General features: G+C 39.0%; 1 protein-coding gene across 3 annotated transcripts in view; it reads left to right on the top strand.

The window, feature by feature from the left end:
• The window catches only part of ahi1 (Abelson helper integration site 1), a 284978-nt gene extending 280206 nt beyond the window's left edge, over positions 1-4772 (top strand). For all 3 annotated transcript variants that reach the window (XM_041188744.1, XM_041188742.1, XM_041188743.1), the window contains one exon: positions 3496-4772. In XM_041188744.1, coding sequence (XP_041044678.1) covers positions 3496-3685 — 190 coding nt within the window. In that variant the 3' untranslated portion in view covers positions 3686-4772. The remainder of the gene's footprint in view (positions 1-3495) is intronic.
• The last annotated feature ends 10569 nt before the right edge of the window (positions 4773-15341 follow it).

The following is a 15341-nucleotide window of genomic DNA, read 5'->3' as shown; positions in this document are numbered from 1 at the left end:
GATCCGTTGGTTGTGGAATCGCTTAGCCCTGTCTATCACTTGCTGCTTATGCTGTTTGGCGTGCAAGTGGTTCTGTTTTATAGCTTCACCAGGTAGACATCTCATTTTTAGGTATGCCTGGTGCTGCTCCTGGCATACCCTCCTGCACTCTTCATTGAACCATGGTTGATCCCCTGGCTTGATGGTAATGGTAGAGTGCAAGGGCTGTTTTGTGTGTGTTTCCTTTTGATGATGCCATTCAATCCAGTAGGCTGTAGAACTGCCTTGTTCAGGTCAAAGCTGCTGACTCTAATCCAAATCTCACACCAAACATACTTGTTATGAATCAGTGACTAACTGTACAACAAAAAATTTTATTGGAAGAAATGTAAATTAAGCTCTACAATGTCAAATTTAACAACTCCAAGACCTCTATTGTTTTTACAGTAGAAATTCTCACTGAAATTCAACTGTTCGTGCAAATTATTTGTATTCATGCTTTCTACACTCACTGACCCAATAGGTATTGTACATTCCAAGAAAATACGTTATTAACTATGTTCTTCACATTGTCAAACTTTTTTCAATTGATTCATATTTCAGCCTTACTTTAATAATTATATCTGCTACAATGGCATGTAGAAACAATAACAAGTCTGTAGATTCAAAATGTTGTATAATTAACACAAAAAGTAATAAATCACATGCAAGGTGAGAGTTGATGGATGGTTTGAATTTAATATGGGATTTTAATTCTAATCATATAATAAATTACTTCAGGAGAGTTTGATCCTTGGCTATGAAATTAGAATTATTATATTTGTAGAAGAAGCAGTTCAGCAGAGGGACTGAGATGTTTTCCTGTTAAGGGTATTTTTTAAATTTAGTCCAGTTTTAGCTGCAAAGCTTTGTCTGCAAGATTAAGCACTCTAATTCTACTTTAATGTATAACATGTAAGTTTAAATACTGTCTAAGGTCAGTGTTATTTCAATTGATTTACCAAGTGAATATTGAATTTCATTTACCAGATCTGTTATATTATGTCATTAATTCAGTTTATGAAGACATTAATTTGATACTTCATGACATGTTGGATTATAAAACAAATAATTTCACTATTACAGGATACTTTTGCTGTAATATTTATGTAATTAAAAGCTAAAGCAAAAGAGAACAATTAACACTTCAACGTTATCTTTTAATTTATATTTTACCTGGGCAAAAACATTATCAAAACTTGTTCATTATGTGTGTCCAGCAGGCAATTGTAATGCGTCTAGTGTGTCAATGAAGAGAGTTAGCATACTTTCTGCTTTTGTGTGCTAATTTCCTTCTGATTTTGTATATTTGTAATTTATTCATAAACGACATAGATGACTATGTGAGGGGTAGGATTAGTAAGTTTGCGGATGACACAAAGATTGGCCGGGTAGTTAACGGTGAGGTTGAGTGTCTTGGGCTACAGGAAGATATAGACGGGATGGTCAAATGGGCAGATAAGTGGCAGATGGAATTTAACTCTGAAAACTGTGAGGTGATACACTTTGGAAGCAGCAATTTGACAAGGAAGCATTCAATGAATGGCATGACACTAGGAAGTTCTGAGGAACAAAAGAACCTTGGCATGTGTGTCCATAGATCTCTGAAGGCGGATGGGCATGTTAGTGGGGTAGTGAAAAAGGCATATGGGACACTTACCTTTATCAATCAAGGCATAGATTACAAAAGTAGGGAGGTCATGTTGGAGTTGTATAGAACCTTGGTGAGGCCACAGCTGGAGTACTGTGTGCAGTTCTGGTCGCCACATCATAGGAAGGATGTGATTGCACTGGAGGGGGTGCAGAGGAGATTCACCAGGATGTTGCTTGGGATGAAACATTTAAGTTATGAAGAGAGATTGGATAGACTTGGGTTGTTTTCGTTGGAGCAGAAAAGACTGAGGGGCGACCTGATCGAGGTGTACAAGATTATGAGGGGTATGGCCAGGGTGGATAGGGAGCAGCTGTTCCCCTTAGTTGAAGGGCCAGTCACGAGGGTACACAAGTTTGAGGTGAGGGGAAGGAGGTTTAGGGGGGATGTGAGGAAAAACCTTTTTATCCAGAGGGTGGTGACGATCTGGAATGCACTGCCTGGAAGGGTGGTGGAGGCGGGTTGCCTCAAATCCTTTAAAAAGTACCTGGATGAGCACTTGGCACGTCATAACATTCAAGGCTATGGGCCAAGTGCTGGTAAATGGGATTAGTTAGGTAGGTCAGGTGTTTCTTGTGTGCCGGTACAGACTCGATGGGTCGAAGGGCCTCTTCTGCACTTTGTGATTCTGTGATTTTCAGCCTAGAAGACTGGCTAGTAGCAATGCAAAAATGAGAGCCAATGTACAAGTCTCTCGCTATCAGTTCACAGCCTCTCCATCGGCAAGTCCCCAGCTCCTCATGGTGACACACAGAAACTGGGTCCCTCACGGCTCCAGGCTAAACCTTCAGAGAAACTCCAAGGAGGTTTGGCCCCCAGACATGCACTGTGCAAGCCCATTGGCATGTGGACACACCTTGACAGTCATGAACCAAACTCCCAGCTATGGGCACATTGCTCCACTGCTTTGTGGATATCATGAATGAGTTGAAGGCTAAAATAGTAAACCCTGACAAAAAACCTGGAGAGGTGCCCAAAGGTGGACTAATATCTAAACATGTCATCTTTCCAGCAACTCCTGCAACCAAGCTGATGCCGATGCCAAACATAGTGCTTTTCATTCCTTTGGACTCTTGACCAGAGGGGGACCCTGACGTTTGGCCAGCCCAGGGTCCCCGTAAGTTTTGCCCAGGAAAAACACTGCAGTTTTGCTGCAGAGGGTTAACATAACAAGAGAGATAAGCTTAACAGAGTTGACCACCACAATACAAACCATTGTCCTATGAGGCAGAAGGCTGCCATTTGTTTGTTGTTATGTTTTACCCTCTAATTTTCCTCTCTTAAGGTTATAACCTATGCTGGTGTATGATTCCACAGCTAATTGCAGCCCTCCATTACCTTAACCAAGCAACCATTTTTAGACAGTGAATCCATAGACGATGGGCTGTGATTGTTGAACCTCACTTCTAGACACAACATCCACCATGAACTCCTGGCAGGGCTCTGGACAGCAGTCAAACATTTGACTGACATTTTCTCTTTCCCCCTTTGTAGCTCAGAGACGCTGAAGCCAAAATATCCTCCTCAGTGCTGCCCCAGTTCAAGATTAGCATAATCGAAACGGTTAAGGGATAAAGCATGTATCTTCTCCATCTGTACTATTCAGTACTACATCACGAAGAATACTTTCCTGCTGACATATGAGGGGAGCTGCCTTTTAATGTATTTAAATGATGGACAATTATGAAGACCCAAATCATGGGTATTATTTTAACTGAAACACATGTTGATGCTTTTTGAGAAATCATGTCATACTACGCAAACTAAGTTAAGCCCTACAGCCTAAAACTCAAATTTGAATAAATAATACTTCCCTACTTTTCCAGTGCATCACAGAAAAAGAAGAAGAAAGCAGCATCTCAGTCATCGGGCATGACAACTCCTGAATCCAACTTAATAGTCACTGAAAGCAAGCCTAAAATTGATGCAAGGATCACAAGTAAGAAAAAAAAGAAGAAAGCTGTGAAAGACCACTGTTCAAGTGGAGGAACTAATGATGCTTTTGAGCTGGACTAGAACAACACCTTAATAAAGAAATGCGACTCTCGTAAAAATAATAATATGGGAGAAAGCAATGGACCTATCTATTACTGTTATAGAGTGAGTTTCAATAACTTTTTACAGTACATAACATGTTGACTGGTTTACAGTATAGCGCTAGCTTAATAGAGGTGATCTTTAACAGTACCAAAAAGTGAATATTTTCTTGAAGTAAAGCTTGAGCAACACTACCAAAAAAATAGGTTTGTTATGGGAAGGATTGATTAATTTAATTGAAGGAAAGCACATTTACTGTGTATTTTGCTTGCCTCAGCTGCAGTGATATTATTAATTGGGAACAGAATGTATTATATTTAAATAAGCCTTTCTTATCAGATTAAAATTAATGCCTATCTTATATGTATTATATTTAAATAAGCCTTTCTTATCAGAGATACAATTAATATTTATATTATTTTCATTTTTTTTAGTACTGGTGATTGAAGTTAAATTAACCTCTACGTGTTTCTATTGTTTGATGAAGGTCGTCTTTGTTTTTAATATTTATATTCTAGTTCATAGTAATGCAGGAAATTCAATGGTTACAGTATAATTTATCTAAACCATCTTTAAACCAATCAGAATTGAACAAAGAGGCAAATTTCGTATCTGTCAAGTTTACCTTCAGCCCTCATTCTTCGAAAATAACTTATATAAGATAATGCCAATTTGTATGTTTTAAATATAATGGCAGTTTCAGTTTCTGTTTAGCCAAACCAATCTATATTTGGAAAAAGTCAATTATTAAAAATATGTGCAACTTACGTCGAATGTACTTTTTCATAAACGAAGATTTACTTTTCAGAAGCTTGTAATATTTATTGTCAAGTCAAAATTTTCACCTATTAAGTACTGACATTCATAAGCTATGATTTTTTTGTTTAAAAGTAATACCATTTTAGCCTTAATCATCAGCTAAAGAATGTTGTCATATGTTACACTGTCAAATATTTTTGAAACCCTTCCCACATTTTTGGCCACTGGATGTAATTTTTTTGTAATTTTTGAGTATGTGTCTTTTTGATTAACTTCTTCAGTAGGAAGTGAAAATGCTTTAAGCAATAAACATTTTATTATGAACCTGATGCTTTATTATTTTGCTTTGTGCCAAGTGGAAATCTAACATTTTCTGCCTTTCTTAATTAAGACACAAAAGATGTGGGATGAATTTTCCAGTGTTGTCAATGGAGATCAATCATTTTCTACATGCATCAGTAACAAAGCAGAATAAAACTAGGGGCAGGACTTTTCAGTGGCAAGCTTCCCGCCCTGCCACCCGAAGAGTCAACAGGGAACACATCCCCACCAATACCTGCAGCTATTTAACACTAGATGGGGTGGTAATTGCCTACGGGTAAATCTTGCACCCCCATCTGGGGAGGAGATTCTGCTTTGAGAGAGCTGTTGGCCAATCCAATTGGCCGGCAGCTCTGTAGCCCCAACAGCATCAGGTTTGAGCAGTGGCCACATATGGAACTGCAGGCTATGAAGCGGAGTAAATGAAGGCCAAATTTAAGTATGTTCGGGGTATCACTGGACCCTGGCTGGTATGCCGCAGCAAGAGGGGTTGTGGGTTGGTTTTGAGAGTCCCGGGGGAGAGGGTTAAAGGAGGTGTATGACTTTATTGGGGGAATGCCTCCAATGCACATAAGGGAGCCCAAAGGAGATTCCCCCCTTTCAGTTAAAGCTGCCGGACTACCCATCTGGCATTGGCCTCCCCTGCTGCAGGTAAAATAGGAGCAGAGAAGGAATGAGACGCTTAATTGGCCAATTAAGATCCACATTAGACCCACAGGCAAGTGGGCCGCCATACCCCTACACCGTCTCCTGTAAAATGGGAGCAGGTCAGGGTACAGAGCGGGCCTGTGTGCTGCATTTTCCAAGCCCTACCTGCCTTCATACCCAATAGTGGGGGACCATAAAATTCTGCCTTTAGGTGTAATTTTATTATGTTTGTTTTAGTGTTAACCAACAAAACTTGCATTTATATAGCAGCTTGAATGTAGAAAAATGTTTCATGGGGCTTCGCAGAGGCAAGAATCAAAACAATGGATGCTGAGCCAAAGAGGGAGCTACTAGGAGAGGTGACCAAAGCTGTTATGTTCTGCTATAGTGTTAAAAGAGATATTATTGTCTTGCTAATTTTGACTTCGCATAACTTGTCTATCTCTTGAAACTAATTTCTAATCCTTTGGTAGAAACTTTCTATGTAAGTGAAAGAGCTTGATTCATCTGTGATGCTTCCTGATCTGAATAGAGCTAGCTAAATATATAATGTCCAAACATATTTTCCCCAACACTTATATTCTTATTAGATTATGTTGCTGTGGTATTTGATTGAAGTGCTTGAATCCCAGGACATTTATTCCTGCATTCTATTTTCAATAGTTATAGTACTTATGGATGTGTAAGTATTTGAAGAAGGCCTTGAGTATAGTGTATTAGTACAATTTACTTGGGTTATTTTATGTTTGAAGTTTACAATCTTATTGATGGCAGGTTTTTTCCAAAGTAGGTAAGCAAATGGAGAAATCCAATCAATGCAGTAAAGTATAATGTGCATCACTTAGAATGAAATAAAAGCAGGTTGGATCTTTACCAACATATTGAGATGCTTTAGGATTCCTAGGCCGGGATTTTCCGGCCCCATCGCAAGTGGGACCTGTTGCAGGCGAGGCAGCGCCCCAGTCAGAAGTCCATTGACTTGCAGCGGGACCAGAAGATCCCAGTGGTGGGTGGGTGTGGAAAATCCTGCTCCGTGGGCCTGAATTTTCGGCTTGGCGAGCGGGGGCATAAAATGATGCGGGGTGACATCGGGCGTGCGTCCCGACATCACCGCCCGTCATTTAGATTTTCAGTTCGGCAGGTGCGCATCCACGCCAGCTGTGCACCCACCAAACTGTCAAAGGCCTTTTAAAGCCATTTAAGAACTAATTCAATGAATAAACGGAGCTGCCCGTCCAACCTTAAGGTTGGGGGGCAGGCAAAGAGTCCAGGGAGGGTGTAAGAGAAAAGGAAGGGTCGTGGGTTGGCATGAGCTGGCAATAAGTTGGCATAAGGATTGTAAAGGGCTATGGGGATGAGTGGAGGGGCATAGGTTAGCATGGGGCTATAAAGGGCCATGGAGGGTGGGAAGAGGGGAATAGATTGGAATAAAGGCCATAAAGGGCCATGGGAGTGGTTAGATGGGCATAGGTTTGCATTGGAGGTGTGACAAGCCATGGGGATGGGTAGGGGGCATGAGTTGACATGGACGGGGCATGGAGAGCATGTGAGGGTGCGGGGTGAATGTGTGTTAGGGACGATGACTAGAGGACCTTTTCTTTGTTTTATACTTTTTCCTACAAGCCCCAGAGCAGCCTCTGTGGCTGCCTCCAACTCTTTCCCGGGGTGGTGGGCCTGACTCCTGTTCGCAACCCCTCTCCCCACCCCCAGAATACCTGAAGAATTTTCTCTCGAGTTGGCTTTGTGGAGTCAGGAATTTTCCTATCTCCGAGCTCCTGACTTGAGAGCGATAGTTCAGCCCCTTGTTTTGATCAGAACCTTATTCTCTATATATTTTTGGTGAACTATTATGTAGAATTATCTGGAGAAACTCTGTGGGGTGGTATCTTGCAGTGTTGCTGAAACTGTTTAAAAGATGGAGAAATTAATATGGGTGGATCACACCCAAGTAGGGAGTGATTAGGAGAACACAAGAAGGCATGACAGCAGAAAGTCCTTGCTGACAAGTGGCCTAAAACGGCAGACCAGCCATAATTGTTTCCTAGTAATTGAACGTCAGGATCACTTAGAGTGAACAATGCTCCAATGTAAGCATGCACAGACAGCAATGAAAAATGGCTGGGCTGTTGGCCTTTCTGCAGAGGCTGGAGATGCAGAGTCACTAATGAGGTACTACATTCATTACTTCCTTCTGCTCTAATTCCTCAGGTGAATGGAGTATACTTTGTCCAAAGCAAGAATGAGGAAAAGCAAAAGCACTTGTTTAATAAATACAAGGCTATATAGTTGGAAAGAATTTGAAATATATGTTTACAGTTTTCCCCCTCCTTTCCATCGACTGTCACTATGATTATACCAGCTCTAGAGGGTTTAGCTTTTAAATCAGATGCTAGTTCCATTCTTTGTCATTTGCTTGATAAGCTTCAGAGTGACAGTGTTTATCATAAAACTATCGGAATTATAAAAATTAGTGAGTGCTTTAATAATTTTAAAATATGTTTGTTTACTGAACCTTTTTGTTGTTCTACATACAATGAATGTTTCATGTATTAAATCAATCTTTATCTTCATGGCCAAAATTAAAAATAATTAAGAAATTATTTGGAGTTTTAAAGGTAACAGTATTTTATAGTCAGCTTCTTATTTATCTGCTAAGGTATATTGTTTGTGTCTTCCATAAATCTTGTACTTGTTTAAAGACAAAAATTAGATTAATAATGTAGTTAGTATTCCTTACCAGGCACATCAATACCACACCACATCAATTCTTCTACCAACAGAATATTTTGACACCAAGCCTCAAAACATTTCATTAATTTTTGTTTTATATATTTCCTGCTGAATTGTTTTCAAGACAGTACACAAAAAATCAAACTCAGTTTTGCTAGTAGTCCAGTTGAACTTTATTACAAGGGAATTTATATCTCAATGCTAAAAAGATACTGGCAAAATATATTGAGTATCAAACTACCAACATTAGAAGCAAGAACAAGTTAGTATTTCCCTCTTAGTGAATCCATGGCCAAATTTAGAGATTTTAAAAAGGTTCAAGGGAATCAACATAATACTGATTCATCACTATCCGTTTTAATAAAGCACATACTGAGACTTGAATTCCAAGATTGAATCACTACTGCTGCCACCTTAAAGAATACGGCTTTAATTGATTTTATTTTTTTACCTGCAGTGCAGTAACAAATAATTGTGATGCAAGATGTTTAAACCATGAAGTGCACAAATGTGAATATTTGTTTTTATTATTTAATGGTGTCTATATCATCACATTATTTACAAGGATGAGCTCATATACACTTTGGAATCACTTGCTAACTTCCTACAGGCACACTCTAACTTGAACTTGCCTTTTTTATTTTGTCTGCAAGTACTACAGAGTGCCTTGCACAAACCATTTTCGGAGGGGAGAATAATGTGCCCCCTGGAGATTCTGAAGTGGAGCCTTGCACAGCGACAGGCAGACAACATGCTTGGCACATGTCAGCAGTCATCCAAGGACTCTCCATCTGGCATTGTGTAACTAAAATAATGGACTGCTCTTTCCTTAATTACAATGGAACAACAAACCATGAAAATTAAACAGCTTGCATCAGGAACGTCACAATTCTTTATCACATTCCACTGCAGTGCATGGTAATATATGTCATTACAATACCAATGAATTAGCTACTACTGACCCTATCTAAAAGTGGAAATTAACAGTACATTTTAATTGGAAATGAACACAGGTTCTCGGAGAAAGTGTTGGTATTTTGCTTAAGAGAAATGACTTAAATGTAATATGCCATACATGAGGAAGATCATAGAATGCATTGTTGCACAGTTGTTAACCACTTGGTGATTTTGAAGTTCACAAATTTAGAAATGGGGAAACTAAGCTCAATACAATGTGACATGAAATATTTGGAGCCAAGCCATTTTCGCAACATCCTGCAATTAATTTTTATATGACAGGTCAGGCAAACTGAAACACCCAGTTTGGTTTGTTCTGAATACATAGTTATGTAGTTGCTACAATGCTGGCCAATTGAATATTCTTTTTCACTTTATATGGAGATGTGATAAACCCAAAAGGAAATTTACAGTGAAAGTACTGTACTGGTTTGAAACTAAGTAGATAATGGTGCAATGTGGGTTGAAAGTAACGCCACGATGTTTCATTTGTCTGACCAAAAAAAACAAGCATTTAGTGAGCTCAATTACAGGATTAACTACTATATGTGGCACCAAACTGATGCACACTAAAAAAAAAGAAGCGTTAAGTGCAAATTCTGTTTGCTTGATAGATTACAGTTATCATAGAGTGCTGTTTTTGGTCTGTTGGGACTGGGTCTAGGATGGAATATAAACAAGGTGATGCAATGCACCTGTGTCTTAAACCCACACTGTTAAGCTATTTCCTTAGCAGATAGAAATTATGCACGACCAGATGATTAGAACTTCTGGATACAGATGTTTGAGGAATCACTGTAGTGTTTTAACATTTACAAATGCAAGACCTGTTTCCGCCTCAACTCCCAAGGGGTCAGCCACACATTGAGGCACATTGCACTAAACCTAGATTGCCGAAGACTGTTCACAGTTGAAAACAGTCAACAATTCAAAAGTTTATTTTGCAAAACTATATTTGACCGTTCCACTCCATTGTCTGAAGTATGCAATACAAATAAGTGCATCAGTTTTTCATTTAAAGCTTAAAGCCTATTAAGAAATTCTGATCATTTCAAATGTTTGTAAAACATTTTGTCGATTACAGGTGGCAGCTGTTGCTTTATCATTCAATTCCTTTTAATGATCATCATCCTGAACAAGTTCAGAGTTCCAGGTGACAAGCCAACTTTTATTTATGCAAAGCCTGGCAAGAGCATTGTACCAGGAGTTGTTGTTTTCTTCAAAGTGGTTCCTTTTTTTAAAATTTGTTCATCACAGCTGTGGCAAGTTCATTACATTTAGTAAGAAGCTAGTTAGGGAGAAGGTATGAAGTATTGTCACGATTAAGATTAATAAAAAGAAATAATTGCAGTAATTTACACAATTAATCATTACAATAGAGTGGGCTAGATTAAATTACATTCTTTGATATTTGCTGCTTTGCAATTTTGGGATAGTCATGTAGATGTACAAATTTATAAAACTCATAAACAGAATGAGAAATATATGAAATTTTGGAAAAGTTTGCAATGTAAATACATAAATCTATATGTATATTAGTATATGTGGATGTATATCAGCAGATCTAGACCTTTCATGTCCAATGCTGAAGCCTGTTTGTTTTTTTATGTAGTTTCATGAATAGTTCATTCAGGTTTTTGCTGCTCTAGGTGACTGCCTAGTAGTTGCACCAGCCCGCTGTCTTCCACTGAAGTTACTGTGGGACGATTGGAAGATGATCCACAGGTATTCTACCTCTTATACTCTTTCCAGTGGGGAATCACTAAATTTCAGTGACAGGAATTCTGGCAAAATTTTCCTCTTTCCTAAAAGTATTGAGGTACATTGTAGCATGCTACTGAATGAGCTACTTCAGCATAGACTGAGAATCAAACCCAGAAGCTTCTGATCTTTGTGGCTCAGTACCACAACAGTTAATCATTTTTTACCCACTAGACCATCAACCTTTTCTAATCAATGTTTTCTTTGGGTAAACTAACTAAATTTCTGACAGAACATCTTGCAAAATAACTATGTGAACTAAGTGGAATGTTTGCATTCTGATAACTGGATTCTGATGTCTAGATAGTTAATTACACTGGAATGTCTCCACATGTTTGAAAACCTTAAAATAGACTTTTAAAAATCTTCATTAAATAGATGGTATCATATTTAAACAAGCTTAATTTTTAAATGCATCAGCAAGTTTGTATTGCATCAGAAATCTGCAATATCTGTTTTACACCTTCCACAATTAAAGTGTTAACAAATACCATAGTGGGCTACCTCTTTAGAATGATTCATTTTAATCGCAATAATATGGATTAAAGGATCATTACTTCTTAAGCATCACTCTCTGACAATAAGTTAAAATAATGGTACTTTGAAAGTAATCTGTACTTTTAGTGCAGTAACCATTCCAATTTTAGCTCGTTGTCAATGAGTATTTGACTTGTGCTATTCAGACACTGATGACAACACAAGACAAGAAAATAGGAGGTGGTAGAAATAGCAAGAGAAAATGGGTTAAATAGAAACAGGCAGGACACAGGCCAAACTACATGGAAAAATGTCAATGTTCAACTAGCTCTTATGTCCTTCTAGTTAGCAATGTTAAACATAATTTTAAAATGGCAATTATAAATGTGATGGAATCCCATCATGGCAACTTTTGTTATGTTTTCAAATGAAAACACTATCTAGCTTCAGGTGTATAACAATGAAAACATTAAGTGAATGTATTGATATGGTTCTGGTTCTTTTATTTTAAAATATTTGTATTGAGATTATCTGCTGAGGTGGCTGCATCATATCTAATTAACAGTGCAGTCATTCATAGAGCACAAAATAATCATTGTATAGTGCCAGACAAACCTTATAAGACTGGATTGAATCATAAAATCATACAGCACAATATGTGGCTATTCGGCCCATTGTACCTGTGCCTGCTTTCTGAAAGAGAAATCCAATTTGTCCCACTCCCTTGTCCTTTCCCCTTTACTGACTCAAATAACATGATGGCTTTGGGGAGTTGATGAATTAGTAGTTTCAAAATTCTGTAGCCATTGTATTTTTATGGCTGGACCAGTTCAGTTTCTGGTCAATGGTAACCCTCAGGACGTTGATAGTGGGGGATTCAGTGATGGTAATGCCATTGAATGTCAAGGGCGATGGTTAGATTCTCTCGTTGGAGATTGTCATTGCCTGACACTTGTGTGGTGCAAATGTCGCTTGCCTCTTAGCCCATGCCAGAATATTATCCAGCTCTTTCTGCGTATGGACATGGAGTGCTTCAGTATCTGAGGAGTTGTGACTGGTACTGAACATTGTACAATCATCAGCAAACGTTCTTACTTCTGAACTTATGATGGAGGGAAGGTCATTGGTCATTGATGAAGTTTCCTTGTCCATATTTGGCCTGATGTCATGAGTCTTCATGAGGTCTGCTGTCAGTTTTGAGGACTCCCAGGGCAACTCCTTCCCGCCCATTCCTATGACAATGGGAGAGATATTAGAAACAAAGATCTTTCCAGAGAGCTGAGAATCTTACAAACTGTGCACATTGGTCATCATGGTTGAAGAGAATGGTGAAATGTAGGGAGGTTCCCTTAAAGCAAAACCAAGTTTAGAAAATGTTGCGTACCCTAAGTATTGGTAAGTCCACCATCTTTTAATAGCATGTATTATTTTAGTAATGTTTTTGTAAGCATTTAAATGTGGATTCAAGTTGGTTTAAAGACTACCAGTGATCAAAATTGGAACTTGTGCTTCATAAGCACAATTGCCCATTTTCCCCATTGTTCTGCATCCCAAACAAAAATAATTCATTGATAATTAAGAGAAAAAATGTAATTCTATGAGCAGATTTAACGGGAAAAAAACCACAATACTCAAAACATCTTAATGACTGATTACAACAGCTGAGGCCCAGAAGTATATAACATTCAAACTGAAGGAACAGCACCTCATTTTCCGATTAGGCACCTTACAGCCTTCCAGACTTAACAATGAGTTCAACAATTTCAGACCATGAGCTCTCTCCTCCATCCTCACCCCCTTTTTTACCCCCTTTCTTCTACATTCATTTTTACTTTTTATCCACTTGTTTTATTTTTATTCATTTATCTGTAGTTTTATCCCCTTTTTTATCCCCTTTTCTATCCTTTTTTTCCCCCACCACCACCCCCTACCCCCCACCCCATCCCCCTCAGGGCCACTTGTCACTTGTTCCATGTTGTTATTTCACACACTGCTAACCTTGTGCTGCTATATTCACATTCTGCTTTCTTACCTTTAAGCCACTATTAGCACCTTTTCTTTTAGCATTAATCACTACCTTTAACAATCCCTTTATCCTTTAGTTCATGACATCTTTGTCAATCCCTCCTTTATCCTCACCTATCGCTGGCCTTCTATCCAGCTTCACCCCCCTTAAACAGTATAGATGTCATCACTTCTCTTCAGCTCTGAAGTAGGGCCATACAGACTGGAAACGTTAACTTTGTTTTTCTCTCTCCACAGGTGCTGTCAGACCTGCTGTGTTTTTCTAGCATTTTCTGTTTTTGTTTCAGGTTTCCAGCATCCACAGTATTTTGCTTTTATATAATATTCCTGTTGTTTTGACTGAATAAGGAATTACAATTTAGAATGACTGCTAATATCCTGGCATTATTTCCCCTCTAACAGGAATATTTTCAGATTTTAGAACAATATTATTCGCACTTTTAAGTTATTTTTATGGCAGCAAATAGGTGTTCTGTTGGATGAAACCTTTTGTAAGACTTTGTTCACTGACCAATTTGGACCTGCCTGCAATAATGCTCATTTTCAGAGAATCATAGGATCCTACAGCAAAGAAGGGGGCCATTCAGCCACCACCCCTTTCCTAGCTCTTTAAAAGAGCCGACCGATTTAGTCCGACATCCCATCTTTTCACCATAGGAGAATCACACCATCCCAGGAATCAGTCTGGTGAACCTTCACTGCACTCCCTCTATGGCCAGTATATCCTTCCTTAGTAAGGAGACCAAAACTGTTTACAATACTCCAGGTGTCGTCTCACCAAGGTTCTTATAACTGCAACAAGACTTCCTTACTCCTGTACTCAAACACCCTTGCAATAATGGCTAACATACTATTTGCCTTCCTAATTGCTTGTTGCACCTGCATGTTAGCTTTCAGTGACTCATGAACAAAGATACCTAGGCAACTAGGGATGGGCAATAAAAGCTGACCCAGCCAGCGAAGCCCACATCCTGGGAATGAATAAAAAAAAGGTGCTTTGGACATCAACACTTCCCAATCCCTCAATGTTTAAGAAATATGTTGTGTTTCTGTTTTTCCTACCAAAGCAGATAAATTCACATTTTTCCACATGCTATTTCATCTGCCATGTTCTTGCTCGCTTACTTAGCTTATCTAAATCTCCTTGAAGCTTCTTTGCATCTTCCTCACAACTCATGTTCTCAACTAGTTTTGTGTCATCAGCAATCATGTAGGAAGATGTAATTGGACGAGTTATTGGCATTAGCTACCCACCAGCCCTTAAAAATAAAGTACATAAACTGACCATCAAGATGGAAAAAGCATGAGTGTAGCGAATAAGGCATGGAAGAGATCGTTAGTACTGGCTACAGAGACTAGGCTGTTCAGTCCATCTGCCTGGGAGCAGCAAACCTCATCTATCATGGGTCACGTGCCTACTTTGTCTGCTCTGATTGTGTATTTGAACTGTTGGTTCTCAATAGACCACTTTAAACATTTAAGCTAAATAACTTGTTACTCCTCAAGTCTTTTGAGTAAACTATTACCACCCCAACCACCCCCCAACCCCCACCCCACCCCCATCAAATCTCCCCGCAGTGTCAGAAGTGGGATAACACAGTGATAGGCGTTCATTTGTTTTGTTTATGAGAAGCAACATGTCACTAGGGCTGGATAGAGATAGTAAGCAAAGCCATAGGTACAATGCCATTGACATTTCACAGGAAACAGTTGATAGATAGCCAGTCAAAGAAAACAGGCATGCCTGGGGGTGAAAGACATCCTGAGAATGCAATGGTGGTTACCATTTCGTTATTGGTAGACTTTTTGAGGATGTCCAGAAATAGAGGGCGGAATCGTCCCAGATTTGCACTAAGTGTAGTAGCAGACGAGTAAAATGATGTTTTACCCGCCGGCTGCAATGGTGGCTTCTCACGCTGTATCATCCCAAACCCGCCATGTTAATTATGCACACCAT

This window comes from Carcharodon carcharias, chromosome 5 (genome assembly GCF_017639515.1).
Source record: "Carcharodon carcharias isolate sCarCar2 chromosome 5, sCarCar2.pri, whole genome shotgun sequence".
In the NCBI taxonomy this organism is placed as follows: Eukaryota; Metazoa; Chordata; class Chondrichthyes; order Lamniformes; family Lamnidae; genus Carcharodon; species Carcharodon carcharias.
Note: the sequence above shows the minus strand (reverse complement) of the source record. Positions and strands in the feature narration are given on the sequence as shown.